The sequence below is a fragment of the Ornithorhynchus anatinus genome, chromosome 16 (genome assembly GCF_004115215.2).
Source record: "Ornithorhynchus anatinus isolate Pmale09 chromosome 16, mOrnAna1.pri.v4, whole genome shotgun sequence".
NCBI lineage: Eukaryota > Metazoa > Chordata > Mammalia > Monotremata > Ornithorhynchidae > Ornithorhynchus > Ornithorhynchus anatinus.
This window is the reverse complement of record NC_041743.1, coordinates 26,846,241-26,870,996: the sequence shown is the minus strand read 5'-3', so window position 1 is coordinate 26,870,996 and position 24,756 is coordinate 26,846,241. Positions and strand designations below refer to the sequence as shown.

The 24,756-nt window shown below is 43.1% G+C and overlaps 1 protein-coding gene across 2 annotated transcripts in view; it reads right to left on the bottom strand.

Moving 5' to 3' along the window:
* GFRA1 (GDNF family receptor alpha 1) overlaps positions 1-24,756 on the bottom strand; it is a 203,779-nt gene that overhangs the window by 151,591 nt on the left and 27,432 nt on the right. The window contains exon 4 of one of the 2 annotated variants that reach the window (XM_029080570.1): positions 3,545-3,559. The exons of the other annotated variant lie outside the window; for it this stretch is intronic. Within the exon in view, the coding sequence (XP_028936403.1) occupies positions 3,545-3,559 (15 nt within the window). The remainder of the gene's footprint in view (positions 1-3,544; positions 3,560-24,756) is intronic. 2 annotated transcript variants of the gene reach the window in all.

The window sequence follows — 24,756 nt, the reverse complement described above, 5'->3', positions numbered from 1 at the left end:
CTTCACTTCTCTGGGCCTCTGTTACCTCATCTGGCAAATGGGGATTAAGACTGTGAGCCCCACATGGGACAACCTGACTACCTTGTCAGGTAGTGCTTAACAAATACCATAATTATTATTATTATGCAACAGAAATAAAAGACAATGTAGTCTCTGCCCTTCAAGATCTTACAATTGCAGGACTACTTTAGATCTAATAAAAATTGTAGTATTTGTTAAGTGCTTACTATGTGCCAGGCACTAAATTAAGCACTGGGGTGGATACAAGCAAATCTGGTTGGACATAGTCTTTGTCCCACATGGAGCTCACAGTCTTAATTCCCACTTTTTTGCAGATGAGGTAACTGAGGCACAGTGATGTTAAGTGACTTGTCCAAGGTCACATAGCAGACAGGTGAAGAACTGGGATTAGAACCCAGGTCCTTCTGATTCCCAGGCCCATACCCTATCCACTAGGCCACGCTGATTTTTTTTTAACCCAAGACTGTTAAAAATCAAAGTTGACATTGTCCCTTGATGAGGTCTCGGAATACCTTTCTGTGCTCTCAAAAACGAAAAGGTATTTATGTCATGCTAATAATTTCTCATTAAATGGTCAATCGGACTCCTGACACTTCAGCACATATAGCCATACACAAATTCAACTGCATTTCAAGTTTGCATCGAAGTGCTCTGCACTTCGGACTTTGTAAAGGTCATTCAAATGCTTAAGATCTTTATCTGAACTTGGAGAAGAGGAGCATTTGAGGCTCCAGAAAATTATCGTTTTTGGATTTTAATTTTTTTTTTTTTACTTTAAGATCGGTAGCCATCGATTTTAGGGCGACTTGATTCTGCTGTTAGTAATTTCCTGGGCCTCCCTGACCTGGGTACTAAAGTCAATGATATTTAAGAACTAAAACGAGCTTAGATGAAGCATGCATACTTCAGGGCTTTCCTCTGCAGTAACAGTCGTATCACCTACCTTAATGAGATAGATCAGTGGTGAAATAAATGATAATGCAATTCAGAGGAAATAACTTTAGTTTCCTCTGAGAATGGCGGATGTTAACTGAGGCCTGACTTTTTCTCCTCGCTTGCCAGGCAACAAATTAAACTAATCTCATATAAACTTCTTTACAGGCTACAAATTGACTTCCGCTACAGCCCCAAACCAGAGATTTGGAAATTCTTTCTTCTGTCAGACAAGTTATCCAGGACAAAATAGTATAGGGTATAGCCGTATAAACTGGGATGTCTGTATGATTCATACAGGTAGTTTCTAACAAAACTTATCCAAATGTTAAAAGTGACTGCACTATTTTGGGATGGAATTCTTAGGTCTAATCCACTAAGTCACTTTATAAGGGAACATATTGCTTTGATTGCACCTTTGGTTTTTTTTCCCCCAAACTAGAAGTTAAAAAACACCTATTTTCTTATTAGTTAATATTATTACTTTAGATTATATGGTTAATCTTGGGTTTTATATGGGCAAGAAGACAAAAAACAAGTTTGATGAAGATGGGCATTTAATTTTCACCTCCACTTTCTACCCCACCACACTTAGGTATATGTCTTTCAATTACATAAACTACATTATTTATTTCTATGAATGCCTGCCTCCCCCTCCGGACTGCAAACTCATTGAGGGCAAGGAACATGTCTGCCAACTCCATTGCACTGTTCTCTACCAAGTCCTTAGTAGTCTCTGCACATAGTAAGTGCTCATGGATTGAGATTCAAAGGCCTTATAAAGCTTGAGGGGCTGATAAGGAGACAGGTTCTACCCCTCCCATGATCCCAGGAAAGACAATCTCGATAATAATCACAATAACGATGACAATAATGGTACTTGTTAAATTTGACCGTTGAACGCTGTCAGTAGAAAAGCGCCCCTCGTCGAAAAAGCCAAATTATATAAAAAAGGCAGGTTAAGCCATTTTATAATGGCTGCATCATAATGAAATCCATTTCCAAGCCTTGTTGGTGTTTTGCAAGGTCTGACATGGGTCACTCTTTTAAATTATCCCCCTGGACTTTTTGGATGTGTGTATTTCGTACATAAGATGACTTCCTAAATGATAGTGTGTGACATTTCAAGGGGAGAAATGCAATTTAATTTGGGTGGCTCTCGCTGCTAATTTATAACACTGTTCTCCACCAAAAGCATTTTCACAGAATACCTTGTCAGGAGGGAAGGTTCGCTTCAGTGTCACAGCTTAACATAAGCCCTTTCATTATACAAAAAGCCTCAGCCCCTCTTCTAGTTTGCTCATCTGTCTAACTCCAGCCAACTAGAACTTACTGCATATAGATTGTTGGAATTTATGAATTATTTATAAAAATGGGTCTGTGACTCCAGATTCCAAATGAAAAAAAGGTACCATTGTTAGTCATAATTACTTTCCTATCATTGCTATTTTTATGGTATTTGTTAAGTGCTTACTATGTGCCAAGCATTGAACTAAGCACTGGGTAGATAAAAGATACTCGGCTACCAGATACCCTGCATAATATTCTGTAGGCTTACGGTGAAGTAACAGTAAGAGAAAATATCAAGTTAAATCGTATTAATTTGGAAGCTATTAAAATGACATCTCCTCCAAGGGGCCTTTCCCAACTAAGCCCTCATTTTTTCTACTCCCTCTCCCTTCTGTGTTGACTCTGGAATTAGATTTGAACCTTTTTTTCACTCCACCCTTAGCCCCACAGCACTCACGCATATTTCTCTATTTTTAAAGCCTGTCTCCCCCTCTAAACTGTAAAAGCTCCTTGTGGGCAGCCAACATGTCTGCCAATTCTACTACAGTGTACTTTCCCAAGCACTAGTACAGTGTTCTGCACACAGTAAGCGCTCAGATACCGATGATGAAACACTGGGGTGCTTTCCCTTTGCCTTTCTTAACCCAAATTGGTCACAGATTCTAGATAAATGCAGCCAGGGCGCATGTTACAAACCCCTCTCCCAGCTTGAATCTGAACAAGGCAAGCAGACAGCAAACCTTTACCCAAGTGTCCCCCAGCATTCTCCAAAACAGAACCAGAACCACCAGTCAACGCCCAGAGAATAGGTTAAGCGTCGCAACTACACGGTCCTCACTGTATTAACCCCCAAATCGCTCTGGTTTATATACCCTCATGTGCTCTATCTACCGAATCTATCAGCCTTCACTAACCCTCTGCAGCGGTGCTAAATAGAGAGCTGTAATTATCATGCCAGAAACCAGTCAACCTCCTTCCCCTCTGTGCTCCCATCCGTACTGGAGAAGGAAATGAAAGCAGCCAAGTCGATGAGATCTCCTCTCCCCCAGCAGACATACACGCAGACAAGGCCCAGAGAAGGGAGCAAGTGAGAGCCTGCCATTATTAGTCTCTCCTGCCCACAAGTACAGTTCCTCCTCCCTCTCCTCCTCCCATTCCCGCTTTACCTTCCTACTCTGTACACCTCCCACAGGCAAGGTCTTTCTGTGCAAAAAGCCCCACCGCTCCTTCCTCTGGGCTGTCGGTACTTGAGACATAAAAGACCAACAGACAGAAAAGATAGTAGGAAATGATAACCTACTTTGCTGGAAAACATCTGTGAAGTTAAAGGCAGGGGAGAGAAAGAATAATAATTGATTAATAAACAGATGAAAAATGAGGGCATCAATAATGCATATAGTCCTGGGCAAATAGTAAACATCTGCATTTAATATTTCTGAGCCAAAAATGATCCGCTCTTTCCCCATTTAATCCACGCATAAGCACAGCATACGACTGAGTCGAATTCAAGATTTAAGTACTATAACTACAGGTTTTAAAATAACAGTGTCCTCATGGTTTACTCTACCCTTGGCTTTACTGACCCTCCTAAACATAACCTCAGGAGAACAGAGACACGTTTGAGAGAGGCAAGTATTTTTGCTTTATGGAGGAACTGGGAAACTGAGGGGTTAAATGACTGTCCTTAAGTCTCAAATCCCAGTCGTTAGGGATCCAGGATTGTTGTGTTTTCGCCACCATACCTAGACTGACCACTAGAATATGTTGTATTGTACCTCCCTAACGCTCTGCGCACAGTAATCACTCAATAAATACCATAAATGAATGAATGAAGAAAGACACTGCACGGAATTTCTTTCCAAGCTGGCCCACCAAGCTGCCAGTCAAGTAACAAAGACAGGTAGAGGAGAAGGTGATAATCGATCCCCCCACAAAGGAGCCCCTTTGGTCCACGGCCTCTTCAACCTCAGTTACACGCAGCAACTTCCTTCCGGCACCCAAATCGATCAACGAGCGTTATTCACTGAACTCTTACTGTGCACAGGGCGCAGTACTAACCGCTTGGGAGAATACGACAGTCAGTCAGTCGTATTTACTGAGTGCAGAGGAAATCTGTAGATTGTATTTACTGAGCGCTTACTGTCTGCAAAGCCCTGTACTTAACTGTACTAACTGCTTGGGAAAGTACAACAATAAAAAGACACATTCCCTGCCTGCGACTTACAGTCTAGACATTAATAAAAATAAATTCCAGATATAATTTATTCTCAGGAACAGTGGGAAACCAGGGGCTTGGAGTGTGTCACTGGTCAGGTGTAGGCCAGGTAGGGGCTGCCGTGAGCGGGCATGGCAGCCATCCCAGAGGTACCCCCCTCCCTCGCTCTTCAGTGCTGACCTGTGAACACTGTCACAAAGGGGCCAGAGGCCTACAGGCCAACAGACATCTCCATCCCAGGGTCAGGTGTGGAGCTATATGGACAAAGCTGCAGGGCAGTCATCCCAGTGTTGAAATGGAGAGGAGAAACAGGATATTTAATAGCGGGCAGAAGGGCTTGGCTCAGGTAAACTGCATCCTTTCACCACGCTTTGGTGAAAACAGTATCACTTTTCATTCATTCAATAGTATTTCAATGGCATTTATTGAGCGCTTACTATGTGCAGAGCACTGTACTAAGCGCTTGGAATGAACAAGTCGGCAACAGACTTTCATCTAACTAGTTCGTTGTGGGTCTGTCATTTCCAAGTGCCTAGCACAGTGCTGGGCACAGAGTAAGCACTCAAATATGATTAAAGCCCCACTGAGGGAGTATATATGAGATATAATCAACTAAAAACAGCAGTGGACATAGAGTGTCAGCCGTGTTACCTGAGGCAAGCCACTGAACCTCTCTGTCTTAATTTGTATAAGAGGGTTTAATATCCATTCTCCCCACCCCTTAATCTGGGAGCCTTATATGGGAAAGAGGCTGTGATCAGTTTACATTGCTTGGCACATAGTGAGTGCTTAAATATCACTGTTTATATCATTATTATTGATAATAATAATGATACTAATAAAGGATTGGCTCTTAAGCAGTTAACCCAGTGTGTTTGATCTTCTATAAGCCTACCTAGGACAATGAATCAAAAAAGACAGCAAGCTGGGATCAGAGTGCACTCAATGGTATTTACTGGGTGCTTACTGTGCAGAGCAATGTCCTAGGACCTTAGGAGAGCACAATACAACACACTTGGTAGATGCATCCCCTGCCCACAAAGAGTCAAAAGAGTAAGCCTGAACTTAATTAATGGAAAAATGAATTTGGTTACCAATTTTACCATCAACAACTCGAGGGAATCTAAGGGTATCGATTAAAAGATTCCAGACTTCATCCATCCACTTGTTGATGTATAATTTGTCACCACAAATCATTTTTCCATTAATTGCACATAAGATCATAAACCATACCAATCCTGGCCAATGACTCATCCATAAACTCTTCTGTCTCTGACCACAAAGGAGGTGTCAAAGGAGGGAAAGGGAAGATGGTTGGATTGATCATCTGGAATTTGATACCCCGGGAAGGTGTTTGAAGGTGCAACCATAACAGTGAACAGGGCGACTATCACCCTGGTCTCCGAAAGCAGCAGCAAAGGATATCTGGGGAAATTCTGGGCCTCAATTGGAATTTCTTATGATTTTGTAAAGTGGGGGCAACATCTAATTCTCCTCATTTCAACAATGAATTTCTCCAATTAAAATGGGCACAAGAGTGCAAGTCCTATCGCATCTGAAGAATATTGAGTATCAATACACTAAGGTCATAAATGATTTCTTCAGATATGGATGTCAATAGACTCTCCTACTGCAGTTATTTGTTGCTGATATCCCACTGGAGGCATGAGAGTTGATTACAAATCTTTGCTGATTAAAAAATACCCTACAGACTATACTTCCAAATTCTTCCTGCTTATTTACACAAGAGTTTGTCCCTTACCATATGTCTAAAGAAACAGCTAGCAGTCATCAATCAGATTGAGATTCTTCTCTGATTTACCTAGTGCTTTGTTTTATGAGTGGACACCAAAGGAATAGGGACCCAAGGATTGAATTTACAAAGAATAATTCACCGTTTTGGTCCATAGGTGCCATAGATAAGTATCTTTATCATTGCAATTAATCCATTCCCGGAGATTAGAGTTAAACCAGATACAGTAAAAATGGGCACTGCATCTGTTAAGCCGGGGGAGGGGTAGCTGACAGTTCTCAAAAAGTGTAATCACATTCCTCTCTCATCTATGGGTTAAATTATATATGAGGGAGTTTAGTTTCTTGAGATTGCACGCACTTAACTTCCACTTAAGGCATCTCACCTGGGGAGATGGTTGTCTAAGGCATGTGACTGGTGTTACGGAAAGAAAAACTTCAAGTTCAGGAGCCTTTACAGGAAAAGCTGGATATTTTACGAAGGATCCGATACCTCTGATAGGTTGGTAATGGTGGCTTAGATTTGTATTGTGAAGAATACTGCTGGTTTACGCTCCGGGTAGCCTGACGGAAAGAAAAGCTACACGGACACCAACGCAGCACCGCCAAAACAAACAAGTCAATAGTTATGGCTCCCTGACCGATATCAAGCATGGGATCGAGTTAGAGAAACAGCGTGGTTTGGTGGATAGAGCATGGGCCTGGGAGTCAGAAGGATCTGGGTTCTAATCCCAGCTCTGCCACTTGTCTGCTGTGTGACCTTGGGCAAGTCACTTCACTTCTCTGTGCCTCGGTTACCTCATCTGTAAAAAATGGGGATTAAGAGTGTGAGCCCCATATGGGGCAGGGACTGTGTCCAAACTGATTAACTTGTATCTTGTATCTACCCCAGTGCTTAGAACAGTGCTTAGCACATCCTACGTGCTTAATACCATTATTATTATTATTATTCACGGGACCAGCCATCACACACTGCCATTTCCTGCTCCTGTCTTGCTTACCATCTGACCTTTGATGGGCAGATATACCAAATGGCAGATATACCAATCCCCTTCCTCAAGACCTCTGAGACCAGTCACTTTTATCTACTCTTCTAGATAAAGGAGCCAAACAACCAGCGACAGGAGATGACTGGTCAAGGATTTATAAGCAGGGCTGGATTAACATAGGGGCTCACGGCACCTCAACTCAAGAGCCTGGGCTAAGGCTGTGCCGTCCCTCTAACTCCCCATCAGAAGCCACTGACCCAGGAAGAACCACGGCCGGCTGCCGCCCTGAGACTGACCCCCAGAACAAAGACGGCCCCTTGGCTGGGACAATGGTGTTGGGAAGCCACTGTGGGATGGGGGAGACTGTTCTCAGGGGGCTAAGGCATTCGACTGGGGAGACAGCTCCAACGCTGTCCCCCGCACCAAGATGAAGCGGCATCACGTATCATCCGTGAGGGTTCCGCAAAATCCACCAGCCCCGGGCCCACGGTGGAGTTGGCAAAGCCCTGGATATGGTCGTATACGAATCGAGGGCACGACAGAAGTATCAGCTTAATGGCCCGCCTTACAAACACGACAAGCACAGAGCTGCAGTGTCACGTAGCGACAGACCGAAGGGTCTGGAAAAGGTCAGTAAAGGAGTCAGTTTTAAAACCCAAGATGCATGCCTCTACTTCTGGGAGATCATTAAAAGGAACCCCTAGTACCATATAACACCAGGTAGTCCAATCCCCCCGGAAAGATGCCGAGAGGTTTACGATCCCTGGGAAGCACACATACAATAAAAAGGCGGCTAAGGATGGCCTTTTGACCGGGTCTAAATCTCCCTTGGCAAATTTCCTGCAGGATTTACAAGGCGCTGTCACAAGAAACCATCTGGGAGGTAGATACTCCCTTTGCCAATGGAGACGTGCCCCTTAACTCCAACCTGGTTGTCAGAGGCACAGAACCAAGGATGTGATTAGCGTCCATCATCCAACAGGCCAGATAATTCTCTCAGCTGTTTATCCACCCAGACCAAACCCGCAACCTTCCCTGTTTTCCTGCAGGCCCTGTTGCGACTGATTAGAGACCCAGGGCATCTTGTTAATAGCATTAGAGGCGCCCATTGGAAGGCTCTGACTTCTCAATCTTCAGCCACATGATGTCAACTGTGCCCTTTATCTCTGGGGTTTTGGTTTTGGTTTTAACTCTACTTTGGGGAAAGTTTGGTCCTTTTTCTTTCGTTTGCTCGCCTTAGCTTTCGTTATATTAGAGATGAAGACTGCTTGTCTCGGCTGCTTTCTGGTTTGTTTTTTTTATGGCCTCCGTCCACCTGAAGCATCTGGTGCACCATTTTCTTGCAATGTCAGTCAGTCACTCGTATGTAGTGAGTGCTTACTGTGTGCAGAGCACTGTACCAAGCACTTGGGAGAGTACAATATAACAAATAGACACATTTCTTGACCACAAACAGCTTGGATCCTCAGAAACTACCAGCACCAGGCTAACTTGAGGAGGCAACCCAAAAGCTAGGGAAGCCAGCATAAGAAATCAATCAGTGGCATCTACTGAAAGCTTACTGCAGAGCACTGTACTAAGCACTCGGGAGAGTACAATGCAACAAAGTGGGTAGACATGGGGAAGCTGCGTGGCTCAGTGGAAAGAGCCTGGGCTTCGGAGTCGGAGGTCATGGGCTCGACTCCCGGCTCTGCCACTTGTCAGCTGTGTGACCGTGGGCAAGTCACTTCACTTCTCTGTGCCTCAGTTCCCTCATCTATAAAATGGGGATTAACTGTGAGCCTCACGTGGGACAACCTGATTACCCTGTATCTCCCCCAGTGCTTGGAACAGTGCTCTGCACATAGTAAGTGCTTAACAAATACCAACGTGATTATTATTATGATGCCTGACCACAAGGAGCTTGCAGTCTAGAAAGAGAGACAGACATCAAAACCAATTATATACAGGGCCTCATTTTCAACAGTGAAAGATATAGCTCTTAACTACTCAAATGCATTTGAAAATAGGTGTGGAAATAATATTTTTTATGATTGTATTCTGTATACTGGGATGTTATGTCGCAATTTTATAGAACTGATAAAGGAGAATGTAACCGTTTGCTCGCTAACAGTGTATTTTATATCTGCTTAAAACTATTTTCTCTTAAATTGAATTACTTTTGGAGAAATTACAATAAATGTAATTCAGGCTTAATGAATTCATGTAAAAATACTTTAACTTCATTATTAAAACCTCCATGATAAAAAACCATATTAAACCATATTAAACTCCCTCCCTCCAGCAATCACTGTTTTTCTATCTGGTAGCTGTCCAAAAGAAAAGACCACTGCATTTCCAATTTTTTCAAATATATTTGTATGCAGTATGTTTGTAAAGGAAACTTAATTCCTTACAAGTGGACAGAAAGGTCACATCGCCTAGAGGAAAGAGCACAGGCCTGGGAGTCAGAGGACCTGGGTTCTAATACCAGATTTGTCTATTGCTTCTTATGTGACTTTGGACAAGTCACTTCACTTCTCTGTGCCTCAGTTTCCTCAACTGTAAAATGGGGATTAAATGCCTGCTTTCCCTCCTACTTAGACTGTGAGCCTCATGCGGGACAGGGACTGTATCCAAGTTAAGCTGTACCTAGCCCACAGTCTAGAACAGTACTTGACACACAGTAAGTGCTTAAATACCATAAAGTATCCTCAAGTCTGTATCACAAAGCATATGGAGGCAGTTGAAAAAATAGACTCAGTCTGAGTACTCGTAATGTAGGCCATCAGGCTCAAATGAATAATTAGGAAATAATATATGTACCACCTGTAATCTCAAAAAACTATGGTATCCCAGAAGACACAAGATAAATGATTTGTCACCGACATCAACGTCATCATCAACAATAATTCCCAATATGGTAAGGTCATTTCAGAGTTCACATATACATGGTTCTGGACAAATTTCATAGCTCCCATTATGAAGGGCATAAAAATAATTTTCTATCTGTTTCTACAAAGCAGTGTGCTCCAATCTAGTTTGACAGATTCGGAACTGGCATTGATAATTAAAAGTGATAAGCTCATTCAGCCCAGTTCGTGTCAGAGAGTATCAAGATTATCTGAGTTCAAGAGCCAAAAAGCCCCTTCCTGTTCTCTTACTAGATTTACATCCAGGCTAAGGGAAGAAGTCAGCAACAGAGGGAGTCATGTAAATAGTCGTCAACAGAAAGTTCTCCCCCAGCGACCCTCTTGCCCCTGCGTTCTAATCTCCGCTCCACCACTCCCCGTTGTGTGAGCTTTGACACGTCACAACTTTTCTGAGCCTCAATTTCCTCATCTGTCAAATGAAAATTGAAAGCCTGTTCTCTCTCTCCCTTAAAGTGTGATTCCCTTATGGGCAGGGACTTAATCCGACTCGATTACCTTGAGTTGAGTTGAGTTACCCAGTGCTTTGTACATTTTTGGCAAGTGAGTGCTTATCAAATACCACAGCTGTTTTTTGTTCTTAATGGTACTTGTTACGAAGCTTAATATGTGCCACACATTGTACTAAGTGCTGGGGTAGATACAAGATAATGTTATTATGTGTATTCCCTATGATAAACCCTAGAGATCTGGGTTCTTTTATGAACTTTTACTCAATATTTTAAAATTTAAAGACTGCCAGATGCTCAAAGCAGATATCGAACCCTATCGTTTAAATACAAGAGGACGTAAATAATGACTATGCTGATGATTAGTTAGTGCAATGAGATCTCATCAGAGGCACTGAAAATCTGAAGCAATTGTGAAACCAAGTTGCTAGCTTCCTGCAGCTCTGGGAAATCAAATGTGCAGGCAAATTTCTTTTGGCATTTGCCAGCCCCCAATTTTTCACAGTGACTGATGACAATAATGAAGCTAACTCTTTCTCCTTTCCCGCACCTGCTGCTTTGCAAAAGCACAGCATCTGGGCACAGCCCTGGCCACACAGGCCTGGAAGACAGTGCAGCTGAGTGGAACAGAGGCAGACTGAGAGAGGCCAATCGTCCACTTATATGCTATTCAATCCATTGTTCATATGGGTTCTCCTGCCGGATCCTGACACGGCCCCTAAACAACCTTATCTCCTGAATTGTGTCCCAGCGGGTTCCCCCCAAAATACCATCATTATCAGTCAATCAAAAGTATTTATTGAGTGCTTACTCTGAGCAGCTTACTGTACTGGGTGTTTGGGAGTTAGTGTACACAATCCCTGAACCCAAGGAGTTCACCATCTAGAGTGGGGGGGTTTGAGCCGCTTTCTCTGCTTCCCTCCCACTTCCCTCCCGTGCTTATCTCTGAGGAGACAACACACTTTCCAAATTCTCAATCCCCTTCACACTGTGCCTCTGTGCTCTGAATCCACTAAAGGCCCAGTTGCCTGTCTAACTTTGCATTAGGGACACTAATATTATTCTCCCTCAGGAATACGCCTAAAAATCCAAGAGCATCATACTCCATTCAGTAATACCGAAGTGGAACTGTTTTTCTGGAAGTGAGTGGAAATGAATAATTAAATAAGGAATCCAGGTTAATTCACAAATCTTTCAGAGTAATAGTCTTCCTACTTGAAAGCAGTCACTCACTTGAGTTATGAATGTGGCACATGCCTGTACATCAGTCACATTTGATGACTTTCCGTGACAAGCCAGAACGGACTGTGCCCAAACGCTCAATCACGTTGAGTATTTCAAGGGCAAGGAAAAGCCCACAGATCGAAACTTTAAACACACCTAAAACACCTTGCTGCATTTTGAAATTCAATTGTAAACGGCAGCTTGCTCCCAACCCAAAATGGGTGAATATTGAGGAAAGTCAGAGGTAAACGTGGCCATTATATAATGGGCCTATTTCAGACTATTTTAACATTCAGTAGCTAGAATCTTGAAAAATCTGAAGAGAGGAGCCAGTTTTTCAGGATTAGTAGTAGTACTTATTAGTAATAGCATTCATTAGGCGCTTACTGTTTGCAAAGCACTGTACTAAGCGTTGCAAAGAGTATTAAGGTGGGAATAAGACAGTCCCTATCCCTCGAGGGTCTCGCCATCTATGAGTAATAATAATAATAATACTGTTGGTATTTGTTAAGCGCTTACTATGTGCCGAGCACTGTTCTAAGCGCTGGGGTAGATACAGGGTAATCAGGTCCCATGTGGGGCTCACAGTCTTCATCCCCATTTTCCAGATGAGGTAACTGAGGCACAGAGAAGTGAAGTGACTTGCCCAAAGTCACACAGCTGACCAGCGGCAGAGCCGGGATTAGAACCTATGACCTCTGACTCCTAAGCCCGTGCTCTTTCCACTGAGCCACGCTGGAGGAGGAGTAGAGGTTGGGGGGGGGGGGGTTGGAAACACACTGCGAGGAATGAAACAAACATTAAAACAGCATTAAGGGACACGGACAAATATGCAATGCACAAAATAAAAACACGTTCATGCAGCCCCACACAACTCCCGTGTGGATGTTTTCCCAGTGCCTGACCAAGAAGTACGAAGGGTAGAAGACCCCTAGTAAAGGATTTAGTGATGGTCTCGCCCACCCAAGACATGACCATTCAGGAGTTCTATAGGATCGTCCGGAGGAACGCTACCCTTATCAGACGCTAGGGAACAAGGCTTCTTAGATTTCACACAAAACAGCTGGACTCTATGTCACTGACAGACAGGAAAACACGAAAATCAAAGGCCTTGCAGGATGATAATAATAATAACAATAGTTATGGTATTTGATAAGTGCTTACTAAATGCCAAGCACCACTCTAAGCGCTGGGATAGATACAAGGTTATCAGGTTGGACAGAGTCCCTGCCCTACATAGGACTCTTAGTCTCAAACCCCATTTTATAGATGAGTTGAGGCACAGAGAAGTTAAGTGACTTGCCCAAGGTCACACAGCAGACAAGTGGAGGAGCCGGGATTAGAACCCACGACCTCTGGCTCCTAAACCCAGGCTCTTGCCACTAGACCATGCTGCTTCAAGGATCCGAGAAAGATTTCTTGAAAACCAGGAAAGTACCTCCACATACTTTACCGAGGGTTTCCCCAAAAGGAGGGAAATCCAAATAATAATTTGTATTTTTCATTCCGTGGGGATACACTGCCTAACGCATTCATTCATTCAATCATATTTATTTAGCGCTTTCTGTGTGCAGAGTATTGTACTAAGCACTTGGAAAGTACAATTTAGCAATAAAGACGATCCGTGCCCACAACGGGCTTACAGTCTAGTCCAGTCTAGGGGGAGACAGACATCAAAACAAGTAAACAGGCATCAATAGCATCAATATAAACAGAACTATAGATAAATACACATCAAAACAAGTAAACAGACATCAATGTAAATAAACAGAATTATAGATGTATGCGTATATACACAAGTGCTGTGGGATGGGGAGTGGGTAAAGCAAAGGGAGTGAGTCGGGGTGATGGGGAGGGAAGGGGGAGTTGAGGAAAAGGGGGGCTTAGTCTGGTAAGGCCTCTTGGAGGAGGTGAGCCTTCAGTAGGGCTTTGAAGGGGGAAAGTGTGATTGTTTGGCAGGTTTGAGCAGGGAGGGCATTCCAGGCCAGAGGTAGGACATAATAATAATAATGTTGGTATTTGTTAAGCGCTTACTATGTGCAGAGCACTGTTCTAAGCGCTGGGGTAGACACAGGGGAATCAGGTTGTCCCACGTGGGGCTCACAGTCTTCATCCCCATTTTACAGATGAGGGAACTGAGGCACAGAGAAGTTAAGTGACTTGCCCACAGTCACACAGCTGACAAGTGGCAGAGCTGGGATTCGAACTCATGAGCCCTGACTCCAAAGCCCATACTCTTTCCACTGCGCCACGCTGCTGCTTCTCGACATGGTCCAGGGGTTGACGGTGGGATAGGAGAGAACGAGGCACAGTGAGAAGGTTAGCATCAGAGGAGTGGAGTGTGCGGGATGGGATGTAGGTGGAGAAAAGGCAGGTGAGGGAAGTGAGAAAAAGGGGTTGACGGCGGGACAGACGAGAATGAGGCACAGGGAGAAGGTTAGCACCAGAGGAGCGGAGTGTGCGGGCCGGGCTGAAGGAGGACAGAAGGGGGCAAGGTGATGGAGAGCAAGGTGATGGTCAGAGAGATAAGAAGAGAACCAGGCAAGGATGGAGTCAATGAAGCCTAGGTTGGATAACGTGTTGGGGAGAAGGGGATGGTCGACAGTGTCGAAGGCAGTCAGGGGTTGATTATGGTAAATGACGACTCGATTGGGTCAAGTAATAAAACTAATCTCAGTTTAGGTAGATTTGCTAAAGGCTGGTAACTCTGTAGATACAGGCAGCCCTCACCAGCCTTGGATTACTTTTTTGTGATTTTGCTTCAATATGGCCACTTCCATTGTGTATCAATCCAAGTGTTCTCTGCATCACTCAGTTGTATCTACTGAGCACTTACTGTATGCAGACCAATGTATAAGACACCTGGGAAGGTACAATAAAGTCAGAAATAGTCCTGCTGTCAGGAAGCTTAATATTCCCATTACTGTGATATAATTATTATATAATAATAATGATATTTGTTAAACTACTGGGCTAAGGACTATTATAGATCTAAGTTAATCAGGTTGGACACAGTTCTTGTTCCATATGGGGATCAGAGTGTAAGTGGGAGAGAGAACAAATATTTAATCCCCATTTTACAGATGAGGAAACTGAAGCACAGAGAAGTTAGGTGACTTGCCCAAGGTCTGTTAAACTCGGTTACATTGTACTCTTCCAAGCACTTAGTACATTTATCTGCAAACAGTAAGCACTCAATAAGCTGCTTGATTAAACCTTCAGGCTGGAAAGATGTGGTCCACAGCCAATTTCCCGGGGGCTCAGGAAGGACAGTGAGGAAGAGAGAAGCTTTTAAGGAGAAATCACTCAAAAGGGAGAAGGTTATCCCTGTGAATGAAGGCAGCTTCAATCCTGAGAGTAGGAGAGCAGCAAAAGAGGAAGTAGGGACCAGGAGAAACATAGGCAAGAGAAAACGGGGAGACAGGGGAAAGATGAGGCGAAGGGGGAATTGAAGGAATCCACCTAGTGAAGTCCAGAAGCTGAACATTTCTTGAGCATCTTTAGTTCTTTAGCTATTCAGACCTTGGATGCTCCAAAGGCAAAAAGGAAAAGTTGCTGCCATCATCTCATTGGTACTCTTAGTATTTACTGAGCACCCAGTTGGTACAAGGCACTGCACTAAGAGCTTGGGAAACACGAAACAAAGACTGAGGGGAAACACCTCAGTAAAATAGGAGCGGCAAGATGAAGAGAGAGCAGATGATGCCTGGATTACGAAGTTTGAGAGCAGAGACAGTGTCCATTCTTTAATTGTTTGTTTTATGGTATCTGTTAAGCGCTTACTATTTCCCAGGCACTGAATGAAGCACTGGGGCAGACACAAGGCTGTCAGGTTGAATACAGTCCCTGACCCGCGTGAGGTTCACAGCCTTAATCCCCATTTTATAGATGAGGTAAATGAAGCACAGAGAAGAGAAGTGACTTACCCAAGGCCACAGAGCAAATAAGTAGCATAGTCAGGATTGAGGCCTAAATACCACGGGTCTCACTTGTCTTCTTCAAAGCCATGTGCTATAAGGTGGTTTCCAAATGCTTGATTCCCCCCAGGAGAGGTTTTACAAAATGCTGTTAAAAAGTCCTGCCCGACACATCAGCAGACAACTGCCGAGGCTACTCTGAAATCATCTCGCCATCCAGATTAACTTTTCATCTTCGACATTTCAGTCCAGACATGGAGTTCTGGGTATTAGTCCAACTTCTGGCTTGGATTGTCTGTCAGCGACTATGTTATTTTGATCACTTTGCTATTCACAGTCCCACAGCATTTATGAACATATCCATCTGTAATTTAACATTGGTCTTCTTTAGTCTGTAAACTCCCAGGGACAGGGACCATCCATACCTACTCTTTTGTAGTGTGCTCTCCCAAGCGATCAGTACAGTGCTTTCAGTACAAAGTCAGCACTCAAAAAATACACTGATTGATTATTTAGCTTGTCAAATGGTAAGGCGCCTGAAAGAGCAGGCAGCAGTAAAGGAATCTCTGCTGATCAGTATTTGGAAGGCTACCATGGCTCCCCTATCCAAAATACTCTACTGATTATGTCCTACGGTTGAGCTCTTGGTTCTCGGCATTCCTTTGCCAAGAGAATTCACAGCAGTTAAAATGTTGGTGCGCGGAGTATTTCTACAGCACAATGTTCTCCTGATAAGATGAAGGTTGAAGGAAGCTTTCAGGAATCGCCTTAAGACAAAGCTAAAAGGGAGCAAAGCTTTTCTACTTGTAAAGTGATTAAAGGTAAAACATAGATGGCAAAACAGCTACCCATCCCAACAGAAAGATCTGTTGGAGCAGGATAGAGTTTAAATAGTTCCTAAATTAGGGTTTGTATTTTGTAACTCCATTATTTCGTTGCTACCACTTGTGAAAATGTAATTGTTTAGACGGCAATTATTCACTTTCCCAGCATGTGCCCATTGTTACAACTGACCACGTTTCACGTGTCCATGAAAATGTAACAGACTTTGAAAGGCTGGAGTAAAATTCCCTCAGCCATTTTGCAACTGAATCCAGAATCCAAAGAGGACATTCATCTCAAGCAAACCACTGCCATAGTTAAGTCTAGGTTCTTACTTGTCACTTGGCACAGTCTCAGAGGAAAAATATTTTCATTTCATTTTCCATCCCAAGGCACTACACCTCTTCTCTTAAAATAGGGTCACCACCACTAGAGACGGTGGCCAGCTCTGGTGGTAAAAAGCCAATGATCCAATATTGGCTAAATTAAAGATGATATGAGAAATCACTGGAATCTCTTGATAGAACCAAAAAAGCTTTAATCCTATTAAAATCTTTAATCACGATTTTTGTTGGTTTACATATATATATGTATACGTAAAATGGCATTCTGGGTCCCCGGTCTGTCATTCTTTGATGACATCATTCTTTGATGCTCACACAATGTATTGAATGTAAACAAATGGGGAAGGTTAAACCTGTTGGGAAGCAGTGTGGCCTAGTGGAAAGAGCAGCACTTGTCTGTGTGACCCTGGAACAGTCACTTCACTTCTCTGTGTCTCAGTTACCCCATCTGTAAAATGGGGATTAAGACTGAGAATCCACGTGGGACACTGACTGTGTCCAACCTGATTATCTTGTATCTAGCCCAGCACTGAGTACAGTTCCCAACATAGAGCAAGCGCTTAAAAGTTCCATTACAAAACAAAAATGCCAGAGGCTCTCATTGCCCCATCCTACCACCCAGGAATCCAGCTTATTCCTGGAGCTCGGGTCCCAGTCCAGAATCCTGGAGGATAACCTACATATTTTTAAACATTGGTTTTGAGGAACTGAATGTCAAAATATCCTTAAGTCCCTCCAAAACTTTCCCAGGTTCTCCCAGTTACTACAGTCTCTAAGACTTGTGGCCAGCTTGCTTTGCTGCTAATAAGGGTCTGAGAAGTGCTGCCTGGGACAGTGAGCCCTTGGCTCTGGGATAAATGCCCATACAAGTGTCTTAGCCTAGTGGAAACCACATGGGTCAGGGAGTCAGGAATCTTGGGTTGCCAGCTGTGAGACCTTGGGCAAGTCACTTAACTTCTCTGTGTCTGTTTCCTCATTTGTATAATGGGGGTTTATTACCTGTTCTCCCTCCCTTTTAGACTGCGAGTAGCAGGTAGGGCGGGGACTGTGTCCAACCTGATTATCCTGCATCTGCACCAGCATTTAGTAAGGTGCTTGACATACAGTATGTATAAATAGCATTATATTACATGTCCCCAACCAACCTTCATGACCCCAAAGGGGTCTCAGCTGGGCCTGGACTGATGGGGGAGCAGGGAAAATGGATGATTGGACGGGTTAGGATCAGGTTGATACAGTCCAGAAACATCCCTGCTTCAAAATGGGACACTTACCCCAGCCTTTACCTGACAGCTCTTTTCTCATGCCCAACCTTAGCTATAACGCAGCTCGTATCATCGTTACTATACAAAGGAAGAAGTTCTCTTGCTGATCAGAGGCCCTGCCATCGATAAATGCTATGGTCAACAGGTTGACAAAAGTGACGTGAAAATTCCCATTCCTCTTGTAGCTCAGTGTTGGGCTGAAAAATATGCCAGAAGACCCTCTTGCAGCTTCAGAAATGATGGAACAATTCTTTGAATTTGTATAAGCACACTTACACCACTCTATCAATTATCTCATCCCTGGGAGGTGAAGAGGTAGGATTATTCTCCTCATTGTTCAGATTAGGTAATTGAGGTCCAGGGAGGTTGAAAGACTTGTCCATGGTCACAGCAGCACAGAGGCAGATCTGAGACTAGAAGCTGGATCCTCTAGCTCTGGAGCCATGCTCTTTCCACTTTATACTATGCTTCCCCACATACAAAATCTTCCCTTCAGGAAATCACAAATGTCACCTATTGGCACTCCCCTTGCCCAAGCTTCAAAACCAAAAAGAGGTAGCTTTGAGCCAGAAATTTACATTTTAACTACAGCATAAAAACTAATGCTCTGATTACTGACATTATAGACCCAATTTCCACAATGATGAAATTCAGCACTTGGTGTAGATAACAGATTAGCAAATAATAAAAATTCCATATGGAGGCCAATCATGTTTTTGCAGAAAACAGTAGCATTGGAACTTTTCCTTATACAAGGCAAGAATCTTCCAAGAGAGAAGGTGTTATCTTCCTTGGCTGATGAGAAAGGGTATTAGAATCTAACCCCTAATATTTCAACTAATGAAAAATTCTGGGGATGGAAAATATATTTGTTTATATCAACTGTTTACGTCTGTTCATACTAGCCCACTGAACTTCCTCAAAGAGGTAAAACAGCATATTTCGACTATTCAAATTAGAGCAGGAAGCAAGTCCGCAGGCAGCAAAAAGTCAAAAAATCTACTATCCTCCCTGTCTCAGAAACTTGTAACTTGGGTGTCACCTCTGACTTCTCTTTCACCTCTCACATCCTCCCACTTTTTTCCTGCCACAATCCAACCTTCTTCCTCTCTGTCCTTATTGGCCATCACCTTGGTCCAAATCCTTGTCACTTCCCAATCCATGGTATTTAATGAGCACTTATTGTGTGCAAACCACTACACTAACCACTTGGGAAAGTACAACACAGTTAGTAGGCAAGATCCCTCCCCACAACAAGCTTTCCCAGCTTGGATGACAGTGTCAGCCTCTTTCGTAGAGAAGCAGCATGGGACAGCAGATAGAGCACAGGGTTGGGAGTCAGAAGGTTGTGGGTTCTAATCCCAGCTCTGCCACTTGTCTGCTGTGTGACCCTGAACAAGTCACTTCACTGGGCCTCAGTTACCTCATCTGTAAAATGAGGATTGAGAGAGACTGTGAGCCCCACATGGGACAGGAAGTGTGTCCTCTCCTATCTGCTTGTATACATCCCAGAGCTTAGTACTGTGCCTGGCACACTTAAGTGCTTAAAAAATACCATAATTGTTGTTATTATTTTTTCCTGCCATTGGACTCTTCTCTCTTTGGTCTCTTCTACACCCTGCTGCTTGGATCGCCCTGGAAATGCCATTTATAATTCATTCATTCAATAGCATTTGAGCGCTTACAGTGTGCAGAGCACTGTACTAAGAGCTTGGAATATATAATTCAGCAAAAGATAGAGACAATCCCCGCCCAATGACGGGCTTACAGTCTAATCGGGGGAGACAGGGACGGACAAAAACAAGACAACATAATCATGATAAATAGAATCAAGGGGATGTACCCCTCATTAACAAAATTAATCACTCCTTCCTCAAAACCATCTAATAGCTACCTACTTTTTTGAGTATCAGACAGAAATTCCTAATCACTGGATTCAACGCTCCACTAGCCATTTCCTTCTTATCATTCCCTTTATTATTACTATTATTATTATGGCATTTGTTTAATACTATATGTCGAGCACTGTTAAGTGTTGGGAGAAAAACAAATTAATCAGGTCAGAAACAGTTCCAAATTCATCTCATAACTGTATCTCACTCTAGACTCTCCTATTTCTGGCCCACTGTGTACACCCACCCCGACCCAGAACTCCCTCCCCGCCTCCAGTGGACATTCTTCCCTAATCTGGTCATCCCATTAGCCACCTCTGACATGTGTCCATGGTTTGGTTTGCTTATTCCACTTGATTCATTTTTTGCTTACTTACATGGGCACCTGCCCGCCTCCCCCATTAACATTGCAAAGTGCTCTGAAGGTAGGAACTGTGTTTTCTACTTTTATTGGATGTTCCCAGGTGCCTAGTAGAGTGCTCTGCATATTGTAGGTGCTCATAAATACTGATGTGAATAGCTTCTGCCTCCCTTGAATATCTCTATCATTCCCTGTAATTTGGCAGACTTCCAAGATCCCGTCTAATGCTGCTGAATGATTTAAGGAGTAAGATACTTTATTTCCTTTACTTCTCTTAAAATATAGGCAATAAATCCATTTATTGTAAATACAGGTACTAAAAGATTAGTCTTATTTGAAAAGGTTTTCCAGGAATTTTTCCTTTTTTAGAAAATAAAATAACACAAATATCAAATTCCAGCATTTAATGATGATGAAAGACTTGTCTATTTTTTGTAGCAAGTCACAGAACAAAAGGTCATTAGAGAATAATTAACCACTACATTTAGAGATGGGGAAAGGACAAATTGTAAATTACCTTTTATAGCAAGCTCTAAAATGCTATGAACTAGAATACACTTTTATCATTAAAGCCCTCAACAGGTGCTAAAAATTATCAGGAGGAGTAAGTAAGTGACAACCTCTACTCGTGAGACAGGGTTCCGCAGTCTCAGATTTTAGCACCCTTTGCTTTGAGGATCTCATCTTTGTCAATGGAAATTCAGCAGCGCTATATTCCAGGAAGTTGCCTTTTCACACAGGTACTCTTCCTTTTGAAAAATGAACAACAGGAAAGGAACCCAACGGCCTCTAATCTGGAGTTCAATTTCCTTTACTGGTTCTGGACCAAGTTCGAGGCCCTTAAGCACATATATCTGAATCCAGGATTCACTCAAAGCATCTTTAGTCTCTTTTTATTAAGACTGGTGCTTTTCATTTATTTAGTGAGCTTTGCATGTATAACCAGCGCTTAACAATTACGGTATATGAGAAGCAAGAATTCTCTGTCCTGAGAGACTTCTAAATGTAATTCATTGCAGGTGGACATGTAACAACTCTTGAAAAGCAAAACCGCACCACGCTTTCAGACATGTTTGAACTTTTAACACTGAAAGACGAGAAGCTCTCACATTCAGTTCACCTGCATTTTGTGCAGACTCAGTTTTTACAGCTCTTGCGAAGAGTAGGGATCAGTTTTACTTTTAAGAGCATTGTAATTCCCTTTTCCCTACTGTCCTCAAATCAATCTAAACTCCTCTTCAACCTCCTGGAGGAGAGATGGGAGAAGAGGTGTCTCAACTTGTCCAACCAATCAATCAATGGTATTTATTGCTTACTGTTTGTGGAAAACTGTGCCAAGTTCTTGGAAAAGTACAATAAACTAGTGTGGGTAGACAAAACCCTTGTCCACAAGGATCTTTCCAGTCTAGAAAGGGAAAAAGACATTCAAATCCTCTTAACGTATCTACTTTTCCCCTCTAGTAACCCAACCAGACAACTCATTTTCAAATTTCCCCAAACATTTCTTAACCTACTGGTATTCCCTGCCTCCATATTTTTTTTTTCTGATCAGTATGTGTACAGAGTTCCTTAGGAAGGGTTTTCCATTGACTGACTAGAACCAGATTGAATCTCATAAGAATCTCATTGTTGGATAAGCAGCAGCATGAGCTAATGAAAAGAGCAAGGGCCTGGAAGTCAAAGGACCTGTGTTCTAATCCCAGCTCCACCACTTAATAATGATACTTACAAAGTTCTTACTATATACTAAGCACTATTCTAAGTGCTGAGGTAGATACAAGTTTATCAAGTTGGACACAGTCCCTGTCCCACATGGGGCTCACGCTCTTAATCTCCATTTTACAGATCAGGTAACTGAGGCACAGAGAAGTGGCTTGTCCAAGGTCTCACAGCAGACAAGTGGCAGAGCCGGGATCAGAACCGGGTCCTGTCTCCTAGGCCCATGCTGTACCCACTAAGCCAGGCCCGGCCCATGGGAGGTATTTTTGTCAGGCCTCTTACAAGCTCAGACATGAGTCACTTTTCAGAATCGCCAACATGCTGGAGATGGACAATTCATCCATCAGGAGACCATGGTGAAATACTAGTTTCCACTGGCAAGCCTAGCACTCTGCTAGAGTTCCCCATTGGCCATGGCACGCTGAAAGCAATCGCTGACTTCTGCTCGCTGGAAAGCAATCGGTCCCATTAGGTGAGGACAGGCCCAACAGAAAGTCAAATCATAAAACCTAGTCTGCCCACTCAGGGCCTGACTGACGGGAGGCCATGACCAGCAGCAGGGGCAAAGACAATAGAGATGGAACCCCTAGGGGCCTTCTTCTTCCATGCCACACTAATCGTCACAACGATCAGGTCCCACATGGGGCTCACCGTTGAAGTAGGAGGGAGAACAGGTATTGAATCCCCAATCTGTGGATGAGGGAACTGAGGCACAGAGAAGTTAAGTGACTCACCCAAGGTGAGTCAGCAGATGAGTGGCGGATCCTGGATTAGAACCCAAGTCCTCTGACTCCAGGCCCGTGCTCTTTCAACTAGGCCCCCGCTGGGGTGGCAAATTTCAAGCCTATATGGCCCTCTGCTAGCCATTTGGTCACAGGGTGTTTGTTCCCCCATTTCTTTTCCTTTTGGCTGGTGCAGAGATTCCAAATAGAGTGAAAAATTAATCGGGCTAAAACCTATTAAGATAGTTTCCTTGTGTGTCAATGAGACTCCATCTCCTGGGCTCTGAAAACATCCTCTTTCTGCCACAAATCCACAAGGAACCTGCAGCTGCTTCCAAATGTGCCATAAAGCTGACACATGTAGCTTCATTTTTTACACTGTTACATTAGGTGCAACCTTCCAATAAATTTAACAACGGAATCATATACAACATTAAGTACATTTTACATGGCAAGTTTCTTCCCGGGATCCTTTTTAAGTGCCTGCTGAGGCAGTGGAGTGCTTGACAACAGGAAAAGGCACGTCTTTCAGCATCACCAGCCCCGGGGAATGCAAGCTTGAAGTAACCTCAAACTGACCTCCCAGAGTATCAAGTCGTTCACTTCATCCAGTTTCTTAGTGTTATCTGACCAAAGCCAGTTTTCGAACTCCTCTTTGCTCCCCCAAATATGAACCAACAGTTGATGTACCCCAGTCTTTAAGCATCCAGTACACATAAATTGTATCCACTTTACATGCTATCAGCAGCGTATCATCCTTTAGCAAATAAATACTTCTGAGAAGGAGACAGGGCAAGTCAGTCTGGTTGCACGGATCTCATGTTGTATTTTTCCACTAAAATTTTGCTGTCAGTCGATGATAGATTTATTTTAGCTAAGGTTCAGTTCCAACTTAATTGGCTGTAATCTATTCAATGAAGTAATAATATTTTCCATGAGTATTCCAATCAAATCCATTGACTACCTAAAATCTGTGGTATTCGTTTTCCTCCTAAGGACGGAATACTTGAATCTCTTATTCTGCATTTTGGGCCAAGCCATTACCACACAAAACAAATTACTATCGCATTAAGAATCAGTAACCCCAGAAACATCCATTTCAAAATGCCTAAGCCTAGTTGCGCTAACCCAAAGGGTTGGACGGGGAGCCAGTATCCATTACTCGTCCAAACAAGAACAGCATTTTGAACTTCAACTGTATTATTTTAAGACCTCCTACTCTGGGCTCAGGCTACAGACTGGGAAGGCAAAGGAGTAATGGAGAGGCGGGAACTTTCGAGCACTACCAGCTGGGTGACAAATGGAGATGGAAAAAGGATTTCACAGGGCCTAGAAAGCAATCAAAACTGATAACCAATGAAGGCAGCCATCCATCTTAATTTACAGTTTCCATTTAAACTGTTTGACATTTCCCCCCTCTTTCCAACCCACCACTTTGGCAAGATTGCTGAGAGATCGAGATAACAAAATCCTGCTGCATTTGGTGACATGCAGCTCTTCAGTTATGGGGCTGCTTTTTTTAATTGCATATTCTCACAGCTTTTTTTCCTGATGTTTATCACAGGTGGGAGCCTTTTTAAAGAAACCAACATAAAATTCCTTGCTTTGCCAGGGGTGTGAGGAGGTGGATAGGTATAGAGAGACATTAAAACATCTGAAGATTTATGGGGAAAATAAGAGAACTTTGGCTATTGATCCATTTCCGTGGGGTGGACTCTAATTAGCTATTTTAGGACTTTTCTCCATAGCAAATGTTAAACCTAAAATAGCAGCATTCAAATAAAGAGAGCCAGGTTAGCCAAACAGTCTGGGTATAAAACAGAGATTCAACTCAAACACTGGCAATCTAAACACTTCAAAAATAAAAATAGATTCTGAGGTCATTCTTTTAGAATTAATCACCTTCCAAGAAAACAAAGTTCCCAGAGATAA